This window comes from Branchiostoma belcheri, unplaced genomic scaffold, assembly GCF_001625305.1.
Source record: "Branchiostoma belcheri isolate BF01 breed outbred unplaced genomic scaffold, Haploidv18h27 scaffold46, whole genome shotgun sequence".
NCBI classification, from domain to species: Eukaryota; Metazoa; Chordata; class Leptocardii; order Amphioxiformes; family Branchiostomatidae; genus Branchiostoma; species Branchiostoma belcheri.
In genome coordinates, this window is record NW_017804087.1 from 2372325 (window position 1) to 2396055 (window position 23731).

Genomic DNA, 23731 nt, shown 5'->3' on the forward strand with positions numbered 1-23731 from the left:
CTTCCTGTAAAAGCTTGACTGTGTAAAATATATTTAGTTGCTATCATTACCAGAGTAGCAAGTGGAAGGAGCCCTGTTACAAAATGGATGGCACCCAGGCTTTTTGTATTAACATGTACAACATAGGAACTAACTTTTAGATGGACGCCAGAATGCAGTAATGTGTAGCATTATAATGCTGATGCCAGGCTCCAAAACACCACTGTACAACCGGTATGTAATGCTAGTTTACATATAGTTTTCAGGGATGTGAATCAGTCACAGTGCAAAAAAGTTCATTTCCTTTCCATAAAGCTTGTGTAAAAGTTCATCAGTTGCTATCAACACCGGAAGATTGATACTCACAGAAGCTACAGGCACTTTAATCGTACATTACAAGGAAGATAATGTTACCAGATCATCTTGCCCTGTATATTCCGAAGAACATTTTGCATCAATCTGCAATTCATGAATGGACCTTTCCCTCCAGATGCACTTAACAGTCACTGAAGACAAAGCTTACTGAGTACGGGAGTCGTAAACGCCAGCATGATAGAAGGGGGGTTATTTTGTAAAGCCTGTACATCATAGAGTCCTGTAGATAAAGTTAGATAACAACGACCTTCAAACGACCTAGCAGTCAACGACCTTCTCAAAACTAAAGCCCGGAGTCCATTAAATGTTAGGTGTACAGCAATGGGTTGTTAGCTATGTGTGTAAAGTGCTTTTGAAGTTCCGTACATGTCTGGTTCGTAAAATTGAAATTATCTGGTTGATGTAAAGCTGTTTCTGATTGTAAATTTGGTCCAGTTTGATGGTCTTAAACAGTCTTTTTTATTACCTCCTACACAAACTAGTAGTAGTAATGGTTCATGTATTCATTTACAGGTTATATTTACATGCGATGGCACTTCTAGCAGTCTATTGGCTGAATTTGGATGCTGACATTCACAAATATAGTAGTGACATTCAGCTCAAGATTAAAAATACTTGATTGTTAAAAGAACAAGCTTCTCGGCTAGTGATACTTTGTTGAGTGGAAGGACATTGCAGTAATAACAGGGTCTTATAGAGATTTGGTAAACTTTAATGTCAGCTCTGACTTTCATGTACAGTCAGGGGAAACAATCATTGGCATTTCCCACACTTTAGCTTTCAAAGTGAGCAAAGATATTGCATAATGCATTGTGGCTGTCATTGATAACTTGTCAAGAACTCCCTTATCATGTCTAACTTGTGACGACTGTTGGCAATTTTTGCACTTAACAAATCACTGCCGGTGTGTCTTGTAGATTTCCACCCTAAGGCATCTAACATCCTGGCTTTGATACTGGCATTGTTCCAAATATTGGGTTCTTAAAAGATGTATCTCGCTTTTTACTCACAGCCAGACCAATACATGAGTGTATCTCTCTTACTATCTTTGTATATACATGTATGTATGTCAGGAAATTCGATAACAAGTAAAATGAGGAAGTATTCCTATCTTATCTTGAAGGATTACAAATTACCAATCGTGTGTATCTAATATTACATTTTGTCCAACTGTCACTGCCCATGGCAGCAAATAAATTTAGTTCAAAAGATTTCCAAAAAAATTTTCCAAAAGACAAAAATCAATACAACTAATGGACAAGGTTGTATTCACCACCAACAGTTACTAAGTAGCACACACTGCTGTATCTCTGAATGACAAATGAGCTAGTCCACTCCAAACGGGAAGCAAGGAGAGATCAGATTCCCTTTAGCAACTCTAGAGCTGGTGCCAAACGCCGGTCAATACTACACATCCATTAGCACAGCACAGTGATCAATTTACAACCAGTACAAGTAGAAAGTTACAGTCAATGTTTCCTTAGTGCACTTTTCTGTGGGGCTTTTAGGTACAAGCTATGTGTAAGCTCTATTATGAAATGAGTGAAAGCATTGACCAACTGTAGCTTTTCCTACAAATACAAGTATGTTGCTTTTTCATTATCTTCAACAGTTACTGTAATTTGGACAAGCAGCAAAGCCTTACAGCCTTTGGGTGGACTCCAAAAGCTCATGTTTCATACAGACTAGTTCTTGGCACATCCTATGGTCTCATATAATAATAATGAGTGTGATTTGTAACATTGCCACCACAGTAATGGGCTAATGGTACTCAGCTAGACCCTAAGTTGGACAGAGAAAGATGGCAATGCCTGGAGACCAAATCTTTCACTGACATGATAAATATGTCCACTGGCCAGGCATAATGATTCTGGCCTGTTCCCTGATCCCTTTGATCTTTTCTACAGGTTTTCTATGAAAAGGCAGTTAGTGGTAGTGCGGGTCGATTGCTGGTCTTAATCACTGTCTATCCATCACTCATGATTCTCAAGGACGGCTCTCTGATGCTGTTGAGCTGGAAATGATAGAAATGTTGGAAAACTGGCAATGAATACTAGTTGTTGGCTGCTCAGGAGTTGGTTGGCTGGTTTTTGTTTCTTTCACATAACAGGTGAACTGCATTTAGTTGTAACACTCCGGTTTTGTACAGTAAGTACAAGCTGCGCAAGATCAAACTGTAAGGTTTGATCCACTCACACTGCAATGGACTCCTATTTTTTCGACAAGTAACGGTATGGTGGGTTCTTGAAAATGTTTGAGTCAGGACACCAGTTTTACACCCCATTCAAGAGGATGCCGACCTAATCCAAGCTAGGTACTCAATTTAACCTGAAAGAAGTTGGTTGGTCAGTTGGTTAGTTTATGTTTGGTTGGTTGAGTTCATTTGGTAGGAGGTATCATATAGTATGTATAGACTGTGTAGAGTTCCTCGGCCATTAGCTATATTCAACCTTTACCACTCAGGTGCTTCAGTGCATCAAGTTGTTGCATTCTCTACAGTATAGTTGACAGAAAATTAATGCTGTTTTTTTTTCTTTACAGCTAATTTTGACATGGCCATCCACAACACAGAGACAGCAGACCTACCTTGGGTCATCACCTTCTGTTCCTCAGGGCTGGGTAAGTGGAGAAATGTTATAAAGAATCTCATTGTACCAAAATTGTAGGCTATGTGATAGCAATTATAATGATATCAACTACACTTTTGTAACAGATCTTCAAATAGATCCAATTTGTGAGAAAATAATTCCTCATCCTGCAAATAGCAAGATCTTATGATCCAATGACTTGTTACCTACAGGTCCTACATGTACTTGTCTAGCCCTGAACATGCATGTGCAATAAAGTGTAGCATTTCTAACTATCAAAATGAAATGGCAACAGTATGTAAAACAATGTATGTGGAAGCAAAATGGATGCTGTCCTTGGTGCTGAATTCCTGGTTTCCAGTCCTTGCACATTACAACACATAATGCATCATTGTACCCAGACCTTGCCTGTCTATAGCTAGTTCTATGCATGACGGGTAGGCCTAGGCTAAGGCACACTTCTGGATAGTCTCTGTGTATCCAAGAACAGAGATTTTGGTTCTGGATATGCATTGACTATGCATCTGTGTCTGAGCATGATTCTGGTCCTGGATACAGTAGACACTCTACACACAAGGGTTCTAGAGATATTTTTTGGTGTTATACAAAGTTCTCTTGTTGTTTTTTCCAGACTGTTTGTCAGACACGAGTCAGAAGAAGCTTGCAGCCATGTTAGACCGGCTGGTGAACATCGGAGGTGTCGACTGTGACGTGTCAGAGCCCATCTGTGAGAGGTTAGGGGTGGAGTCAGGCACCAGGTTCTACCACCACGGGAGGTGAAGAAAGACAAGGGACAGGAGCTGAGCAGTCTGGACGCACAGGAGGCAGCTGCAGAGATACTCAAACTCATGCCTGATGTCATCACACTTAACGAGGAGTCTTTTGAGGTAATTTATGTACATTAGTTACTACTACTTATTACTAATATTTACTACTACTACAAGAAAATTGTAAGAAAAGTCACTATACCATGAGCTGGGCAGTCTGGATGCACAGGATGCAGTGGCAGAGATACTCAAACTCATGCCAGATGGGTAGACCTGAACAGGACTCTTTTGAAGTAACTTATGAAACCATGTACACTTCGGTATATTACAAAAGTGTAATAAAAAACACTATGCCATGAACATAGATATGCAACAGTCTCAATACACAGGAGGCCACAGCTAAGATCCTCAAACTCATGTTAGATGTAGTTAGACTCAATGAGGACTCTTTTGATCTTGCGAAGATGTACAGGTGTACTACTATCCTCCAGTACCATTTATCTTTCTATCTGGTTACATACAGTTTGTTTGAAAGAGCTCTAGTCTAGTGCAGCACCCCAGGCATGCACAGGTTAGATATACAGGAGTACATTTTACTGAGAGACATTGTGTTGGACATCTGTTTAAATGCATTTTTCAGGGTGGTGGATATATGTAGAATTAGGTCAGTAGATGTTACTCATCCCGTTAACATGATTGCACCAGACCCATACATGTAGGTGTAATCTGTCCTACTGAGAAGTTTCTTGTCCCTGGTACAGAGGCAGTCAATTCCCATTTGGTGCAGGAAAGTGCACATCTGTGGTGTATCACACAATCCATACTTTTGTGTAACATCCCATCTATTTACGATTAACACTAATGAACAAGTCCATAACTTCCCTTTAAAGGGAATTAACGTGACAACAGTAACATCAGGTGTAAGTGTATCATCGTTTGGTGTAATCCCTCTAAATCCCTCTAAGCCTGTATTTATAGACAATTCTAATAAAAATCTTGTTAGGGTTTTGTAGGGCATCAAATCATGTTAAAGCCTGGCCTTTAAATCTCGGTTAAGTTGCTGTAATGTTTGTCTTCTACAGTTTATCTGTATTCTATTGGCTCACGTTACAGTTAGAGTAGAAGGAACAAATCCATTCATATTGACTTTTAAAGTGAGCTTGATTCCTATCGAGTATGTAAAATCTCTTGGGAGTTCAATGTCAAAGAGATTTTAGATCTCAATGTCTGTGCCAAATCCTGTTGGCAGTGTTGAAGGCTTATTGCTAAGATAATAAGGAAATTATGAAGAACTACATGACAGTCTGCATGGAAAATGCCCTTGTATGACATTTATCATGAAGCTAAGATCGATCAGATGTTTTGCAGCAAGCCTCTCCATTACTGCTTCAAAGTCTCTGTTCATAACAGGTCTTAGAGTTGGATTAATCAGAAAGGAACGAATTATTATAGGTGTTTGTATGAGTACTAAACAAAAACCTCAAACAAAATGATGCAAATTAAAGCTAGGTAAGAATTGTTTGAAAAACACTCTTGGCTTTTGTTCACCCATGCAAACACACTCACACAATACGGAAGCATGTACACACACACATACAAGCACAAGTACGGCTTTCATTTTGAGTGTATTTTTAATAGTCAACATAATGTAAGTTAACATCTAAAAAGTTACATGTACGAGGCATAACTTATGAAGTTCACTTAGACTTAACACTACTTCTTGAAACAATGCCAAAATTGATTGAATATGAATGAAATTCAGTGAGTAATGTCACAATGAATATTTCCCCAGATATCAATATTTGTTAGAGCTTCCTGATATTGTCTCTTGCAATCTCTATAACTTGTCTTTCTGTCAATATCATATCCTGAAGATTTTTAATAGTTCTGCAAAAATGAAGAGTAATGTTTGTTGCATACTTCGTTACTTCTCGTTCAATATTAGGAAATATTAAGAAGTTTGAGGGAACATTACGGAAATGTTAAGTACTCTGTTGAGACCTTTATTAGCCAATATTCTGGGATATATACCTCATAAAAATGTCATTGCTGTGCAATTTACTTACACTGGCAATGGTTCAATTTCAAAATTGAGCGGCACACTGTCATTGGCAACCAAAGTTACAAGTCCCTGATTGCTGCTTTTATGTCTACCTGTATGACAAGACTAACTGTATTTTGTTTGCTTATACTAGTGTAATGTGTACTTGTTCAAATGTTCATCGACTTGAAACTCTCTCGATATTGATTAAGAAGGCAAAGACTATACTTTGCTGATTTGTATGTTCTGTATGCACTTGCATTACTGTTAGCCTAGAGGCAAGTGTATTCTTGATAAACTTTCCTTTCTTTTTCTTGTACAGTCCATTATCCATGCCTTTTGTTTGGTCCAAATAACAAGTAGAAATGTGCAGTCTCAGTTCTGGATATAATAGTGTGAGAATGCACAATACTGCAAACCAGGAATTCAGCACCAAGGACAGCGTCCATTTTGTTTCCACGTGCATTGTTTTATATACTGTTTTCATTTCACTTTGATAGTCAGAATGGTTGGACTTAACTGCACATGCACATTTTTAGGATGTTGATATTTGGTCTCGGTCATCTGCTTAAAGATCGTCTGAAAATCAGGGATGTAATGTCCTTATCATCATTCTTAATTGATATTTGTTACTTCCATAGTAAAACTATGCAGATTTGTTGGTTATGTCTAACTGTATTTTGCCTGTAGAAAATGCGAGAAGGGCTGAGGAAAGGAGAGGAGCAGTCGTGGCTTCTACACTTCATGGTAGGAAATGATGTGGACCTGGAGCTGAGGAAACTACCTGCACTACTGGAGGGCATGAATGTAAGACAACTGGCAGATGTTTTTGTATCCATAGTCTTTACATTATCATATATAGAAAAAGTGTTACATTTACTTGTCAATGATTAAGCATAGTATTGAATGTTCGTGTACATGTATAATGGCGTGTATGAACTGTGGATTTTGAGCTGTAATACATGTAAGTTTTAATTGCATTTGTTAGTATTTGGATTGAAGTTAAGTTTTAAGTGACCTGTTTGATATTAACTAGTTTTACAGTTAACTTAAAACTTTTTATGGCATTTATTGACTATAAAAAGGCTTTCGATTCTGTAAGGCACAGAACCCTGTGGAAGATCTTGAAGGATATGGGTGTGTCCAGGTACCTAGTCAACTCGCTACAGCAGTTGTACAGACGACAACAGGCAGCGGTCAGAGTGGAGGATGAGTTAACTGACTGGTTCCAAGTCACGAAAGGAGTGCGTCAGGGTTGTCTGGTCTCACCGATCTGCTTCAACTTCTACTCGGAAGCAGTGATGAGAGAGTCTGCTGGTGAACTCTCATGGGTTGGTGTGAACATCAGTGGGAGGACTGTCAACAATCTACGGTTTGCTGATGACATCGCCCTGATTGCAACATCACCTGAGAGACTTCAAGAGCTGCTGGACCTAGTCAACACTGTGTCTCTACAGTACAGGCTGGAGATCAGCACCAAGAAGACCAAGGTCATGGCAGCAACTAAGCAACCCACAGTACTGAGTATCTTCTGTCAGGGGGTCCAGCTGGAGCAGGTGTCAACTTTCAAGTACCTGGGTGCCATCATTGACGAAACAGCTGGAAGCAGCCGGGAGGTCAGTGCGCGCCTGGGAGCCGCGAGGACAGCCCTTAGCTCCCTGGACGTCATCTGGAAGGACAGAGTCCTAAAGATGTCCACCAAGATGAGGGTGTTGAGAGCGCTGGTGTGGCCCGTGGTGACTTACGGCTGCGAAGCATGGACACTCCATGCGAAAGACACACAGAAGATCGAGGCCTTCGAGATGAAGTGTTACAGGAAGCTGCTCAGAGTTAGCTGGACAGAACATCGTACAAACGCCTCAGTCCTGGAAGAGTTAGGGATCGGAAGATCACTCCTACACATGATTAGAAGGAGGAAACTACAGTACTTCGGACATGTGTCGAGAGCACAGAACATCTCAACTCACATCCTGCAAGGACGGATCTGTGGTAGCAGGAGCAGAGGGAGGCCGCGAAGGAGATGGGTAGACGACATCAGAGATTGGACAGGCAGGTCCCTGGCTGACTGCACACAGATGGCCAAGGACAGAGATGGATGGAGGAAGCTTGTGCTGAATGCTACCACAGTCCCCGACCCTCCAGAAGAGGAAGGGACAAGGTGAAGGTGAAGGTGAAGTTTTACAGAGAGAAGTTCAATGGCTCATCTTTTAAATGCAGAGCTTAGCTATAGATGCTTCCTTATAAATGTTTCTACAATATGTGATATGTTGCTAATTTTTCAGATTGGAAGAATAAACTGTACTAACAGTCGACAGTTGTGCAGGAATCTCCACATCAGACACTATCCCTCCATAGCTGTCTTCAAGTCAAAGGGTGGCCATGAAGTACATCATGGTCAGTATCATGTTCCTTTTTTTCTATTTATCTTTTCCCTTGGGTATATGTAAGTGTTATTTCTTTCCTGTGCATTATCCTTTTTAGGTGTGTAGGCTGTGGTTCTGATGCAATGTATGATACATGCCAACATGTATGTGTCATTCAGCACCAGGGAATAGGGATGGTAGCATAACCACACATTACCAGGTATTCAGCACCAAGGATAGGACCTGACTGTAAAGTAGGCTGTTATGTGTTGGCTGGGTCGCCTTAGTCTTGACTCTCTTTCTGGTTGTGTTTTCTTGTGTAATATACTACAGCAGAGACTTAATAAACTTTTAAAAGGGAAACATTCTTCTCTTATACTATTTTTATTGTTTCACAGGAAGGATGACTGCCCACGACATTGTGAACTTTGCTAAAGAAGCTGCTGCTTCCATGGTAGAAGTTTTAAGCCCTGATGACTTCCCAGGTCGGGTCATTGACAACAAAGACCCCTGGTTTGTGGACTTCTTTGCACCAGTAAGTATTTTCCTGTCATGACAGACAACCTTTCCTCAGGTTGGTAGAAATCAGACAGAAGATTTCCTGACTATATGTACTATGTAATTTTACAAGGGAGTAAAATTATCATTGTTTTTGGCTTGTCCATCAGTGGATGTATAGTGTCAGTGTTATTGTCAGTGTCAGTGTTAGTGTGTAGTGTGACTGTGTGTCTGTGTTTTTGTGTGTGCCATCTTTCTGTATTGCAGTTTTTCTATGTGAAGTATACTACATGTATATTTGATCTCTGATTGCCCAGTGGTGCCCTCCATGCCGTATGCTGCTACCAGAGTGGAGGAAGGCCTCCAGGTCACTGGACGGGACAGTCAGCTTTGGCACGGTGGACTGTACCATCCACAACGTCTTGTGCAATAAAGTAAGTAAAACAAAATTTTTGTGTTGGAACTAGGGCTTAGGCATTATAACAATAGACTGTAGTAAAAATAAGTATCCAGATAAGAGGGTTGCAGTTACATGTACTTTGGAGATAATTCAAAATAATGAAACAACTGTATAAGGTTTACTATCTTTTTTCAGTAAACTGTGACTCAAGACATTATACAACAGCTTAATTGATTTTGTATAATGCATTTTATACGTGCAATGTCTAGTGGATGTCTGGCATATTTTAAAAACCTACCAAATTCATAAGGAAAACCATACATGTAGTAGTGCAAGCAGGAATATGAGAAACTTAAATAGAAAGGAAATCAGACAAGTGGTTTAAATTATTCACTAGAAGCAAGCTGTGACATGAACTGTTTTCGTATTATTTTCTACTTTTATGTCTCTCAGTTCAACATCATTTAGATTTTAATTTGCTGGTAAGATGTTATGGTCAGATGACCCCAGCATGGGAGCCAAGGATGTTTAAGGTCTTCCTTGTTGGACCCAAGCCAAGTAGAAGGAAAGGTCGAAAAATCTAATTTGTCCCTTGGGTGAGCACAGTCAAATGTCGCCACCTTTTCAAGCTACAGTGTGAAGTCAGCTGGAATAATGTACAGTGGTCTGTTTTCATGCTTTATTCATGTATGATGATAGTCCTGTTAGAGTGCAATGGTTCATAGAGTTTTGTGGAGACTTGCTGGTTTACTATACTGTAAGTCTTGAAATGTTTGTGTTTTTTTTTTTTTGGCCTTTCCCATGCAAAATCATGACACCGCAGATATATATATTTATCGAATTCCTGTTGCTTTACAGTAGGTACTGAACAGTTGCTTGTGCATCATCCTTCTTAATATGTGTGGGTCACATTTGTGGTTTCACTGTATGTTACATGTTCACACTTATGTGTGCAACAACAACAGGGAATAGGAGTGGTAGAATACTACACATTACCGGGTCTTCAGCACCAAGGACAGGACCTGTTACCTTAGTCGTGGCTCTTTTTCTGGTTGTGGTTTGTTGTGTAATATACCACACCAGAGACTTTTTATCTTTCCTAAGCCATTTCCTCAATTCCATTACCTGGTATTCAGCACCAAGGACAGGGCCATCATCTCAATTTCTATTTGTGTCACTATTGCATACAGTATGGACTGACCAGGAACTTATACATAGGAGAATACTTCTTTCCTCTAGGATTTTGCAATACATTGGGAATTAAAGTCAAATTGCAGAAGCCCACATTCAATTCCCAAATCTACTAGTATCCCCATTCTTAACCCTCCCCCTACTGAGGTACCCTCTTGGCATCAAATTTGTCGTGGTTAGTCCATAGTCAGTAGGGAGTAGGCCAGCATAATTTGAGCGACCCAGGTTTCACTCTTCACGTTTTATTACTAGTACATCTGACTGCGGCAGTATTTATGTCATCCCCCATCCCTCTTCCACACAGGAATGATTACCTGAGTGACTAGGGGAGGTTTTCCCTTACACCCAACCTGTGTCTGATAGCCACTGTCATTTTTCATGCTGTAAAAAATGTATTAACAACAAGTGGAAGAGTTATCGCAGCCGGGTCCTGGTTTACACAGGGGTATCCACAACGCGGGCTCCAATTTTCTCACACTGTATCAGGAGACCAATTTGAATGAGTAGTAGACTGTGGTGACATGTGTGGCATACGGTTATGAGTCTTCATTTGCGGAAGAGTATTCACAGTATAAATAATAAACAGTGCCCAATTCAAATGCTCATTTTTATACAGGCTATACAGTTCAGACTCATTCTCAGTCAAAGAGAAAAGTTACAGTTACTAGAAAATGCTTTCTGCAATGTCTGGCTCTTTCTACAATATATCCAGCTGCTTGATGTATTCTGTATACGGAACAGTGCAGTGATCCATCCGATTTCCCCACACCCAGCTATGGAGTGATTTGAATGAAGAATAGCCCGTACAGACAGGACAGGCATACGGTCCACTGCTAATGTCCTTTGAGAATAACTTTAATCCAATTTTCGACTGGGGGATTTCAGCAGCCCTGGGCAGAAAGCAGAAACCCATGACCCAGAAAACCTGTGGTGTGTACTGTAAGCTAAATTGAACACTACCTTTCTTACATGCTAAAGCAACCAGGCAAGTTACAGGGTAGTCACATTACAGTTCATGGATGGACTACATATACTAAAACATTTCATATTTAACACAATATTGCAAGTTCATTGTACACATGATTTAGCCTTTTTTCTGTCTTCTAGAGTTGATTGATTTTTTCTGTCAAATTTCTCATTGGCCAAGTGAATTCTAGAATGATTACTGGTTTACCGACTTGAAAGAAAATCTTCAGTAAAAAACAATGTTTGAAAGTTCTTGGTGTTTATGAATTGTGTTTATGAATGATTAACCCCAAAAGTAACCCTGATTACTAGCTGTGAATCTGTCCTCATGTCCAAACCCTTGTAGAAAACTAACTTCTCATCAATACTTTTGTAAGAAATCAGGGTAGACAGTTGGGGCGGTGACCCCAATTTTCAGCATATCGCCCGAGCTTCCTCCACTGACCAGGACACCAAATTGACTGATAATGAGGCCATCCTCCAACCATTTGGGATACAATTACCAAAGCCGGCGGGCAATTAGGCCAGGTACCCCTGTAATGTGGGATAATGAATTTGTCAGACAGTGTGCTATGGTGGATATTGATAGAGAAAAGGGGCGGTATTGATTATGAACGGGTTGTCTGACTCTGGAGGATTTGGGTCAACAGAGAGGTGAGAGTGGGGAAGATTCCTGTGTTCTGTACTGTAATCCTGAAACAGATGACTTGTCACCTTAGTTTATCACAGATGATGACTCCATAGGAGTTTCAGAGGTTGCATTATGTATATAAAGGGTTTAAACTGGGAGCAGAGGAAAGTAGAAAACTGTATGTAAATGTCAAAGTTTGTAGAATCAGGCACAACAACTATCAACAGTACAGCAACTTTCCCATGTACATGTATGATCAGGGAAGGTTTTTTACAGCTGTTGCAGGAATTGGATGTAGTATAATATCTAGATAATAATTATACTTTTCATAACTGGACTGCCAATGCAGGATTGTGTCTAAAATAGTGTGATTTCTGATGATATGATTTGACTTAGTACATGTTGTAAGTAAAAATATCTCCTGTTGAATACAGCACATCTTTAACCTACATACAGAATGAATAATTTTTATATTGACTGTTTTTATATGTCAATCCATTGATGATGAATTGAATGATTGGAAAACATCATACTTACATGTACAATGTAAGTAATATGTCGCTGGAAGTAATATCTCACTGATAGGCAAGTATCTTTTATTTTCTCTGTCCCACAACATTTCCAATAAGTTTTGCACATAAACCAAAGTTTCCTTCAGGAGGTATGAACCAAAATATGTATCTTGATCAAAGTCAGAACCAAAAGAAATCTGCAGTAAGTCTCCTAGGAGAGGTTGTGCATTGCCCTCAAAACAAATGGCTAAATAAAGACTTAAAAAATGCAAGTCATGGAGGAAGTTCTAAGCCTTTACCCCCCGCTTCCAGCCTATTATCGATATAATTTTCATACAGATGACTTCTAAATCTGATGTCTGCCTTTAAGGCGGTGGCGGCACCGTAAACTCACCCTTATCTAAATCTCCAGACGTCTTTTTTCTTGTGAATGTGACTTCAAACAGAAAGTAGAGCCTAAAGCTTACAGAAGATGACGTAGTGGTCTAAAGAAAGAAGTTCCATTTGGACATTGTACACTACCAGGACCGTAAAATTTAACGAACTTTTCGGTAGCGTGTACACGTACACGGCGAATGCACGATCGTGTGTTCGGCGTGTTTACGTTTGGGGTGGGCGGGATTTTGGGGGCCAGTAGGGCGGGGAATATTCAGAATATTCATGTTTCAGGCACCGTGTACACGGAATATTCATGAGAATATTCATGAAATAGCCCGATTTACGGCAAAAAAACAACAACGCATCGCCGCGCCAAGGCAACTGCGCCGCATGCACAGTGTTTTATTTTGGCAGAGATGACGTAAATACCGCGTAGAATCCTTTCACATGAACCTAACAACAAAATACAAGTACCATCCAAAACAACTAACACAGTCTACATGATTATTTTGAGCAGGAAGTACGATTCTGCTTCCTTCTTTCATCGACCATATCTTTGAGCGAGCGCTGGTTTGCGAAGTCCCTCCCACCGGGCGCACGTTCTCATGAACGTCTCCCGCGCCTTTGATATTAGTAATACACATTTACTGTACCACGCCTGCGGAGGGAAGAAAAAGCAGAAGCCGCTTTGGTAGTTGTATTTGTCATGGTCTGACACTGAAGTTCTGATAATACTTGTATGTGTCTTACCACGTTTACAATTTATGCCATTCACATTTTCAAAGTCTCAATATCTAAAAAATGCGTATCAGCCTCCCAAACATTAATTAATCATTAAAAGAAGCAATGAGTCCTTCGCCCACACGGCGTGCACGCGCCGTGCGCACGGCGTGTTTACGGTGAGATACTGAACACAGACAGAGTACGTGCAGTAAATGAGTTTATAGGGCGTGGTTTCGCTTTATAGCAATAATTAGCTATTAGCATTTGTATTCTAAAATTACAATGATACTTGTTTTATCTTATTTTCATGTATCTGTTGACAATTTGTGGATAATACATGGGGTTATTACTATATTAGCACAGCGGCTACACGCTGTCTTGGCCGTGGAGCCGAGTTTATAGTTAATTCAGATTCGAGCGCAAACAACTCTGGACTAGTTCAAGGAGTTGGAAGAAATGATAGTTGGTGTTGGAACTTGGAGTATGATTGCTGCAAGGTTGAGAATTAAACAAAAGCCGGCAGAAAAACTGGCAGACATTTTGTCAGAAAGACGTACGCCAAAAGGAAAGGTCAATGACCGTGCCTAGCGAGTCGAAGTCGGCGGCGTTAAGAATTTTCTGCAACTGCTATACTAAAGCTACGATTTGATCATGAGCGCTGTGACAAAATTAAAAAAAATAGCGGGGTTTGATTTTGACACTGTTTGTTCCTGAATAAAACAGAGCTTGTAGAGCATTACGTGATACGCCTGTGATTTTTACGTCCATGCTTTGGTCAAGTCTCTTCAGTTTAGGCAAGGACTTGGTTTAGGCGTTCACTATTCCCACGACTGCACGTAATTGATTGACAGGCGGTTCCCTTTGAAAAAGTTGCCGTCGGCGCCCCAGAGTCTGTTCGGCCTACGGGCCGAATAATTCAATTATCTGAGCAGCCAATGAGCACTGAGAAAAATGTTTCGTCCATCTTCGCTGTAAAGTCGATCTTCACCGACTATAATCGAGGTTATACGAAGAGTCTCGAAATTTGTCGAGTGTGTACTGCGGTGTTTTCATGCGCTTGTTGCAGACGACAGGATCGCAAGACAGATGATTTGTGACATTTCAGAACCGAGAAAGTCTACAAGACACTGATACTGATATTTCTGCATAAAATTAACGAATATTTAATGTACTATGGAAACGTCAGTCCTTCATTCCGTGAGGCGGAAACAGCAATGTCAGATTATGAACCAACTATTTCCTGTCGTGGATATTCGCCGTGGATATTCGACACATTCTGGACTATGTACTGTGTGTGCCGCGAGTAATACACAATAGTTGTAGAATTGCAGTGCAGCACCATTCTAGAAGTTTTACAGGGTGAACAGATTTCACTCGATAATACTAGATTGACACTGAATTCACGCATTCGGCAGGCCCGCAACATGAGAAAATGTGAGATACCGTAACTTAAAAAAAAAAGTAGAGCTGCCGAAAAATGTTACTTACCTGCGAAAATAAGCCAGCTCCCACTGAAACGCACTGAAATCACCTCTTTTCACATTTTGGGGGACACTACTTACCTGTAAATTATTGCGTAAGATCCGTCGGGTGTGTAAACAACATTCATTTTCATTCAACAAAAAATAAGCTGTAGCTGTGATCTGTATAATACTTGAAGTAGCGCCCTAGTACTTTCCTTGTTGATACTATCATTCAATCCGAGAACAGGACGTATTAGTTTGTAACATTTTGTAATGTTTCTGAAACACGAAAAAATGCTGGCTAGTTTACTAGTAATTTATTTTCGCTACTTAGACATGACTGTGCTTTCAATAGTATTAGCAAGGAGGTTCAAGTTTTTGTATGAAACGCCTACCAAAAAGGTAGTTATTAGAAGTCATGGTAGACTAACTAATGTTGGGCAACCAAACACATACATAAACGTTGCTTAAACAATTCGTCCTTGTTTCTTGCAACCCCCTAAGTTTTACCAAGGAGATTTTCGGATGTTGTCGTCATTTTTGTTCGTGATAACAAAGTAACAAAGAAATGAACTGGGTAACGTGACCCGGCGGATTCAAGTTATACAACTTGCGTATCTGTCACGGGCCGCCACAGAACGCCGAGAAAAAGCTTTCGAACCGTCATTTCTGACCAGATTTCTTTTCACAAAATAGAAGAAAGGGGATGTGCATTTGCATCAGGGTGACAAGGATAATTATTTTTTGTTTGACAATACGCCCGCGTGTTTGACAGTGCATAAGAATAGTGAATAAATTACGGGTTTTCTAAGAGTGGTGCACTTTAGTGGTAACAACAACAGACATCTGTGTTTAGAATTTGGCCGATTTCGTATATTCTCTTACTAGTTAAGACGAAGATATTTTTTGCCGAAGGTGAAGAAAAATCTTCTTTTCTCCTCAAGCGAAGATTGGAAGACAGACTTCGATTCTCAAATACTGTACATGGTCGATATTACAATACACATTTCTGTCTGGCACTGTCTGTCCCTAGCATAGCTCTGCATGAAAAATATAACAAAAACCTGTTACAGATATGCATCAAATGTGGAGTCCAAATCGGATTTTTTTATCACGGAGGTTACAAAAAGTTCCACGTGTTTTCCTTGTTTTCACAATTACTTAGTAGAATAAGATAGCAGTGAAGAAAGATATTTTCCTATAAAAAATACCTGCGTGAGAACAAAATGCATGTATGTTCTTTAGAGTATCATTTCCTAGTTACTTGTGTCCAAAAGGCTACTACGGCACGTAGTACCAAGGTCCTTGCTGGTACATGTACTTGTAATGCTATGTTCCCTTTTCTTTGTACAGGCACACGGACACCGATCGTCTGAGCAAGTAATTGGTCGGAGGAAAGCTAGCCTTGCGGGGGAGATCTCTTTTTACCTCCTTGGTCTTGCCAATATAGAATTGTTTTGGCCAATATCTGTTCTGGTTTTTGTTCCGTTTTGACTTTATACTGTTTGCTAGCTTGATACTCTGGGAATTATAATTTTACTAACGTTGGGATTCACACATGTCAACAGAATTCAATCAACAAAGCGAAATGTCAAACATTTCAGTCTCAACACTATGTTACTGGGAACAAGAAGGTACAACCTTAGAGTTAGGACCATGGAGGTAGAAGAGATCTACCTCCATGTTAGGACAAACTATGATCGCTCCAAAAACTATATTGATAAAAACTCTCGGAAGAGTCGGAACGAGTCGGCATGCGCATGCAGTATTCTCCCTCGTGCAGTTTTAGTCTCTAAGCACCTGTATGTATAAAGAAAACATACAAAAAGTTAATAACCTGTCAGAAATATATCTTATATAAAAATGGGGGGTTGTGACCCCGAGACTTTTCCAACAAAATCTGTTATATTCAGTGAGAGCTGTCGACGATACAAAAGAAAACATGACGCGCAACGGACTCGTACACCTGGTTTTGAAACGACCGTTGCGTCTCCGACTATCAGACACACCATATTCATTCTTGCTATAAATTAGTACTAGTATAATCTGCACCAGGAGGTTTAAACCTTGATCTGAATGATTAAAAAATATCCGCAGCTTTTCGTAGGTTACACATACTGACAGAAAGTAGACGTGTTCAAAATCCATTTAAAGTGCAGTAGAAAATGAATCAAAGCTCCTTGTGTTTAAATTATAACCTGCTTTTTTTATGTTTGTTTTTGTTACCAAATCGTATTCCGCATCTAATAGCGGCCGCCGTAGAATAAAATAGAAGCCCTGAAACATTTTATTGACAGCGTAATTTCCTGTATACCGACAACCTCCTTGGTAAAACAGAATTGCCGGCCACAACTTGGCACGCGTGTAGCGAAAGTTGTACCGACTTCTTTGATCTGAAACCCGAACCGCCCCTTTCGGCGGTTGCGTCGGAGTAAATCAATCAATTTTGACAGGGCTGGCCATGGGGCGCCGTGATGTCCTGGGAGAAATGTTCTACTACGACTTGTACGAGATGTGTGTGAATTTTGACTTTCAATGTCAGGATTACTACTCCATTCCTACAAGAACTCATTTTTGAAAACCACTGTTTTATTTAAAGCGATTTGGCGGATGCAATAACTCATGAGGTGTTTATTCAATACTTGATTGATATAATATGGAAAAAAAATACCCGTGGTCTTTCCTCCCCGTAAGCACATATTCAGCCCCGTGCCGAACAAAACACTGGCTTTTCGTTTTTGTGTTGTTCATTCGATCAGTAAGATCGTGCCGCCTCGTGGCCGGCCGGCCGCATCAATGAGGTTTCTGCTGGCCGTGTAAACGTCATGTGTCGACCAGTTTACTAGATATAGTCTAGTATATCATTCTCGCCGGGCTTTGGAAAAATTTTTGACCCGGGGGGAAGGACATAGGAAATCTTTTAACCACTAATCCTCACCGCTAAATATCGTACAAATTGTACACAGCTCTATTATAGAGCATTGCGCAATCCATTTCGGCAGCGCCGGCGGGAAACACATGGCGACGCAGAAGAAATCGGCAAATTATTACGCTGTGTTTGCGGGATAAATGCCGGCACACGAACTTTAATTATTATCTTCAAAGAATTACGACAGTTCCTATACGAAAATGGCTGGCCCAAAATGTAAACGGAAGGCAACTTTCGCCTGCAGCTGACTAATTTTGACCGGTAGATATAGGATTCTATTCGTGCGCCGTAATGGACACACAATATTACGACATTGCGCGCTGACGTGATCGGTATACAACTGTCGTAAAATCAAACGTAATTATTTCTCTACCGTGCAGACCAGTGGCTCATTATCGGTATCCCAGTGATAATGAGCTGACTCCCCGCTGATCTGGACTCCGCCCCAAATGTGCACACGCCGTGCGTACGAACGTGTACACGCCGTGCGTTTGTTTGTGTAACAGCGTAAATCGTTAAATTTTACGGTCCTGGTAGTGTATTTGCCTGTAAGGAACCCCCCAAATCCCCATTTTTTATATCTCCTTGTCATCTTTGAGGGTTGTGTTGACATAGACTCTAAAGAAAGAAGTTCCATTTGGATGTTACATTTGCCTGTAAGGAATCCCCCAAATTCCCATTTTTTATATCTCCTTGCCATCTTTTAGGGTGAACTAAAGAAAGAAGTTCCATTTGGACGCTGCATTTGCCTGTAAGGAATCCCCCAAATCGCCATTTTTTATATCTCCTTGTCATCTTTTAGGGTGATCTAAAGAAAGAAGTTCCATTTGGACGCTGCATTTGCCTGTAAGGAACTCCCCAAATCCCCATTTTTTAAATATCTCCTTGCCATCTTTGATGGTTGCGTTATGACTGTTCACCAGGGCACGGTTTTCCTCTCTTTGAAGACATGGTATTTTCCTAAGAAAGGATCCTAATGTGCCTGTCAAGCTATCTCAGGAATCCCCCGTATCTCTCCTTTCATCTTGTTGCCATTGAAGGCTGTGTTATTGATGCTGGGTAGAGGGGGGTAAGCAAAGCATGTCTTTTATCATTTCAAGTTCTGTAGGGTAGGATACCATTCTGGACATGAGGGGATGGAAATGTTAGCTGTAAAAATGAAACCTGGAAAACTTTAGGCTTTGTTGATAACTTTAGTTGTTATTTAAAGGCATGACTATTTGTAGTTTTCCAGGCTGGTATTAGGTACCTAGTAGTTAGTATATCCAGCTGTTTATTAGTCATTTTGTACATCAAGGATATGTAGTCAGGACATTATATGCAGGAAAAGTTATGGTGCTTATATCATATCAGACTTTTGGTCTCCAAGAATATAATCTTTTGAGATGGAAGGATGCCTTGACATGTACCATTATCTCCAAGAAGAATGGTACATGGATGTATGGCTTGTATATTATGCATACTATTATCTTTATGGCATTTTCTCTGTCTTTTCTGGAGGTCTGGACTTTTCTCTATCTTACCCTGCATCAGCTTGAAGCTAAGTTGACTAATAACAGACACAGGTGGCCACAGTATGTGAAGTATGGCCGAAGGTTGTCATTGATTAAACAGGACCTCCTCACCTCAGAGATCCCATGATTATTGCAATGTGTCTTCCCTACTGGAGGTTCTAATGCGGTATTGGATTGACCCAATTAACGTTTGGAAATACCTCAGGCATGAGGAAGTAAAGGATCGCACCCATGGAAAGTATTGATCATTCTTCATGTACCGAGCCATGTGATTCATGGACTTATGTGATTTATTTGCCAATAAAGTAGCAAGTATACAAGACTGAACAATGTGCATGTTGTTTCTTCCTTTAGAAAATCAATGCTGTTCAAACCCAAGGACTGTACTACTAAATTTTCATCTATGGTTACTGTATGGTCAGTTATTGTATTTGTAATTACCCCAAAAACTATAAAAACTGACCAGATCAAAATGGAGTTGGCATTGGGACACCTATCAACAACTGTTGGTACTACAGGGTCTGATATCAAATGGAATGACAGCAGGAATCAATGCATTGAGGAATGTTAACAAGGCATTGTTAGGAAAATGGGAATTTTGCTATTAAAATTTAATCTTACAAAAGGCTAGCCTAAAGTGCTGAATTCTATCAATACAATAAGGCACCAGCTTGTTATTAACTACACTTTAACTACCTGTATAGACTAAGTCTTGTATCTTTTTATAACAATTTCCTCCTTTTCTCCCCACACAGATGAATATCCATTCATACCCAACCACAGTGTTCTACAACCAGAGTGTGCCTCACTTCCTGAGTGGCATGCACCAGGCAGAGGAGCTGGTCGAGTTTGCACAGGTAACAGTTAGTACATTGTAGTTACATATTGATGATTAAGAGCTGCTGCCATGATATACACACTCACTCTCAGTCTCTTATCTGGAAGCCATAGGGCAGTCTGACAGTCCACAAACAGGTATTGTATTTCAAGATGAACTCTGTAAAGGAGGATTGAGAAATTTGAAGAGCAAGGTCAGCAAAATTAAGCTTGCAAACAGAATACTTTGTTTTTTTTGGCAAATCATGCTGTATAATACAATGTATACAGTACAACACATGAAGCTAGAGTCAAGACACAGATAATACAGGAAGTACTTTCCTTCTCAAAGGTGTTATGAAATGATACATGAATTGAAAGCTTGTTCTATCCCTGACAGGATACACTGCGTCCTCCTGTGATTATCCTAACGTCAGACAACTTTGTTCCCCTGATCGGAGACCGTGGGGATGATGACATGTGGCTGGTGGACTTCTATGCTCCCTGGTGTGGACCCTGTCAGGAACTGGCTCCCGAGTGGAGAAAACTTGCTAAGGTAGAATAGTAATGTTTGATTTTAGTTCTGTGTCAATGCAAGTTAGTGGAGAAGTAAAGGAGAAATAAACTACTGTACCGTATACTTTTAGAGTTGGCTTTTAGCACTAAAGATGCATACTTGTCTGTTTCCTGACAGACCATGCAGGGTATAGCCAATGTGGCACAGGTAGACTGTGACAGACACCGTGTCGTGTGTAACAATCAGGGCATCAACAGTTATCCAACCATCCGCCTTTACCCTCCTACATACACAGGCACAAGCTACTTCAAGTAAGTACTGTTACATACTGTTAGTAACATGTTAGTAAGTCACATAGTTCATATCATAATGTATATTATCTACTAGCAGATGTATTAATTTTGTGTCGTAAAACAATTCCATACATATTAAGAGAAATCTACACACAATTATTCTGGAATTTGCCAGAACAAAGGTTCTGGAGTAGTGGAAAAAAGGTTGATAAGAAATGCAACTGGATAAATTTTCCTATGAGTCAAACGTTTGAGATAGCATCCAATATGATCTTTCATTGGTGACTGAGAATGAAATTCTGAAATTCACAGAATGATGAAAAAACTTTTTTGCTTGATGTTGTACCTGGATGTCTAACATTTGTTGGCATAAAATGGGCTATGCTTCTAGTTGGGCAACTCTAAAAGCACTCCTTAGTTGTATTGTATATACATGTAGCTATCTAACACTCCTTTATTATCTTACTAAAGTCTTTTAGCTACATGTACACTATTTAATGCTACTTCATCCCATCCCAGAAAATACCCAAGCCACTGGTGGCGGAACGTGGCGTCCTTCCGTACGTGGATCTTCCAGCACCTGCCCAGTAAAACCCCTGAGCTGAGTCATGCAGAGTTCCAGAAGAGAGTTATCCAGGGGGAGGATGCCTGGGTGATAGACTTCTTCACACCCTGGTGTAGTCACTGTCAGGTCTTCGCTCCGGAGTTTGAGAGAGCTGCAAGGGTCAGTCTTTTAATCGCGAAAAGTAAAATAGAATCTGATTATGGAAATGTGTTTCTAAGTCAGGAAGATACTAGAGAAAGGCCTGAGTTTGAAAGAGCTGCTCCATGTGTTTCATGTTTAAAAGATGGACTTTTAGATTAGAAGTTATGTTTTCATAATATATATATTTAATAATGGTTGACACTGACTTTATTGCCCTTGCAGCTAGGAGACGGGGTTGCCCACTTTGGGAAGGTGAACTGTGACATGTACTCAGACCTGTGTCAGCAGGCCTGGGTCAGGGCATACCCCACATTACGTTTCTACAAACCAAACATCGAAGGAAAACAAAAAGTAAGTTTGAAAACAGTCTAATCTTTTTCATGGAAATAGCAAAAGGAGAAGAAGAAATGATGTTGCCCTAAATACATTGCAACTTAGGGAGGATAATGATTACAGTAGCAAAGTTTGGAGTATTTTTTGGTAATGGATGAAATTATCATCAGTTCTGTTGTTCCCCGTCTTCCAAGGGTTGCAACAGAGCACAACTGGTGCTGTTACATGCTTCCAATGTTTCACTTGACAACATGTAATATCTTCTTTCTCAAACAAATTCTGTGTGCAGTACTATAATGATATCCTTTTGTCTCTTACAGAATATTTTTGGAGAATCTATAAACAGTCAGAGTGCAGAGTATATTGTGAACTATATAAAACAGAAAGTTGGGAACCGCAGGTTACGGGTGAGTAGGAAACTGTTTTTACCTTATTTTTCCTTTCAATGAACATCAAAAACAGATACTATACTATACAGTGTGCTATATTTGACTGTATGTCACTTGCATGAATATTTGTTCACAAAATTATTTGCTATATTCAGTGAGTGTGGTATTGTATTCTATGGCTATGCAAACTATTTGTTGTCTTGTAAGTACATTGTACAAACAAGTGATCTGTATTATCATGAAAGTTCATCTGTATTGGTAGTTACATGTTTAGAGTTAAAACTTTGGTCTAACACAAAAAAATTCTCTCACATCTTGTATGATGATTTAAATTTTTCCTCTTTGCCTTTTTCCTGTAGGATGAACTATAATGCAGGGTCCAAGCCGTTTAGAAGATTATCTGGCCTGAGATGTAGAGTCTATGATGTCACCATAGAAACCATGATGTCATCACATAATCCATGATGTCATCACAGAAACCATGATATCTTCACAGAATCTATGACATCACCACAGTATCCATGATGTCATCATCACAGAATCTACAGCTACACCATTGAATCTATGATGTCATCACAGAATCTAAGATGTCACTACAATAACCAAGATTTTTCTTCAAAGCAATGATGTCATTATGCCATATATTAATGGTGCAATAGGAATTATAGTTGTGTATCATTGTGTCAAGTGCCTCCAGTTTTTCCTTTTTAGTAGCTCATATAACTGCGGAATACTATATTCTTTGGAAACCAATTTTGTAAGGTAGCTAAGAGCTGGTCATGTGAGACAATAAAAATGTGCAGGGGTGGCCAAAGCAGTGTAAGTTGTGTCGCTATTTTGTAAACAGATGATTTGTTAAATATTTTGCTGCCAAAAACTTAGTTCGTCATGCATATTAGAAATGATTGAACATAGTTACCTGACATTGGTTCTTGTGAAACTTCAGAATCTGTAGTTTTACACTTTTGGGTCCAAGCAGTTGTATCTATTTATATTGGAGAGCAATACTGTATTACATGCTCAGGAGAATATGTACAGTTATGGTTATGTACATGTAGTGGTATGTGTTACTGTTTTATGATCTCTCTTTTACACATGTATGTGAAAAGAGAGATTTCCCACTTAAAGAAACTAGACTTAGCTACCTGCTGAAGTGAGGCTTTTATGTTGAGTACTACATGTAGAATTCTCAAGCATTTTTTCAAAGTCACTGCATATTTTTTTTAGTAATAGTTACTGGTAAACATATTCTTTTTTCAAATTATCCATAATACTATGGTGCCATGTATATGTAAAGATATTCAATAAATTTATCCCACTATGACCAAATATGCTTTGCAGTGCAGGGGTGTCAGTTTG

At 39.8% G+C, this 23731-nt stretch overlaps 1 protein-coding gene across 1 annotated transcript in view; it reads left to right on the plus strand.

Annotated features, from left to right (window-relative positions):
- The window catches only part of LOC109479041 (dnaJ homolog subfamily C member 10-like), a 65472-nt gene extending 42204 nt beyond the window's left edge, over positions 1-23268 (plus strand). Inside the window, 14 exon segments of the mRNA XM_019780887.1 lie at positions 2896-2973; positions 3574-3705; positions 3708-3829; positions 6441-6557; positions 8033-8144; positions 8512-8648; positions 8929-9045; positions 20074-20175; positions 20535-20690; positions 20829-20962; positions 21464-21668; positions 21873-22001; positions 22304-22390; positions 22732-23268. Coding sequence (XP_019636446.1) covers positions 2896-2973; positions 3574-3705; positions 3708-3829; positions 6441-6557; positions 8033-8144; positions 8512-8648; positions 8929-9045; positions 20074-20175; positions 20535-20690; positions 20829-20962; positions 21464-21668; positions 21873-22001; positions 22304-22390; positions 22732-22743 — 1640 coding nt within the window. The 3' untranslated portion in view covers positions 22744-23268.
- The last annotated feature ends 463 nt before the right edge of the window (positions 23269-23731 follow it).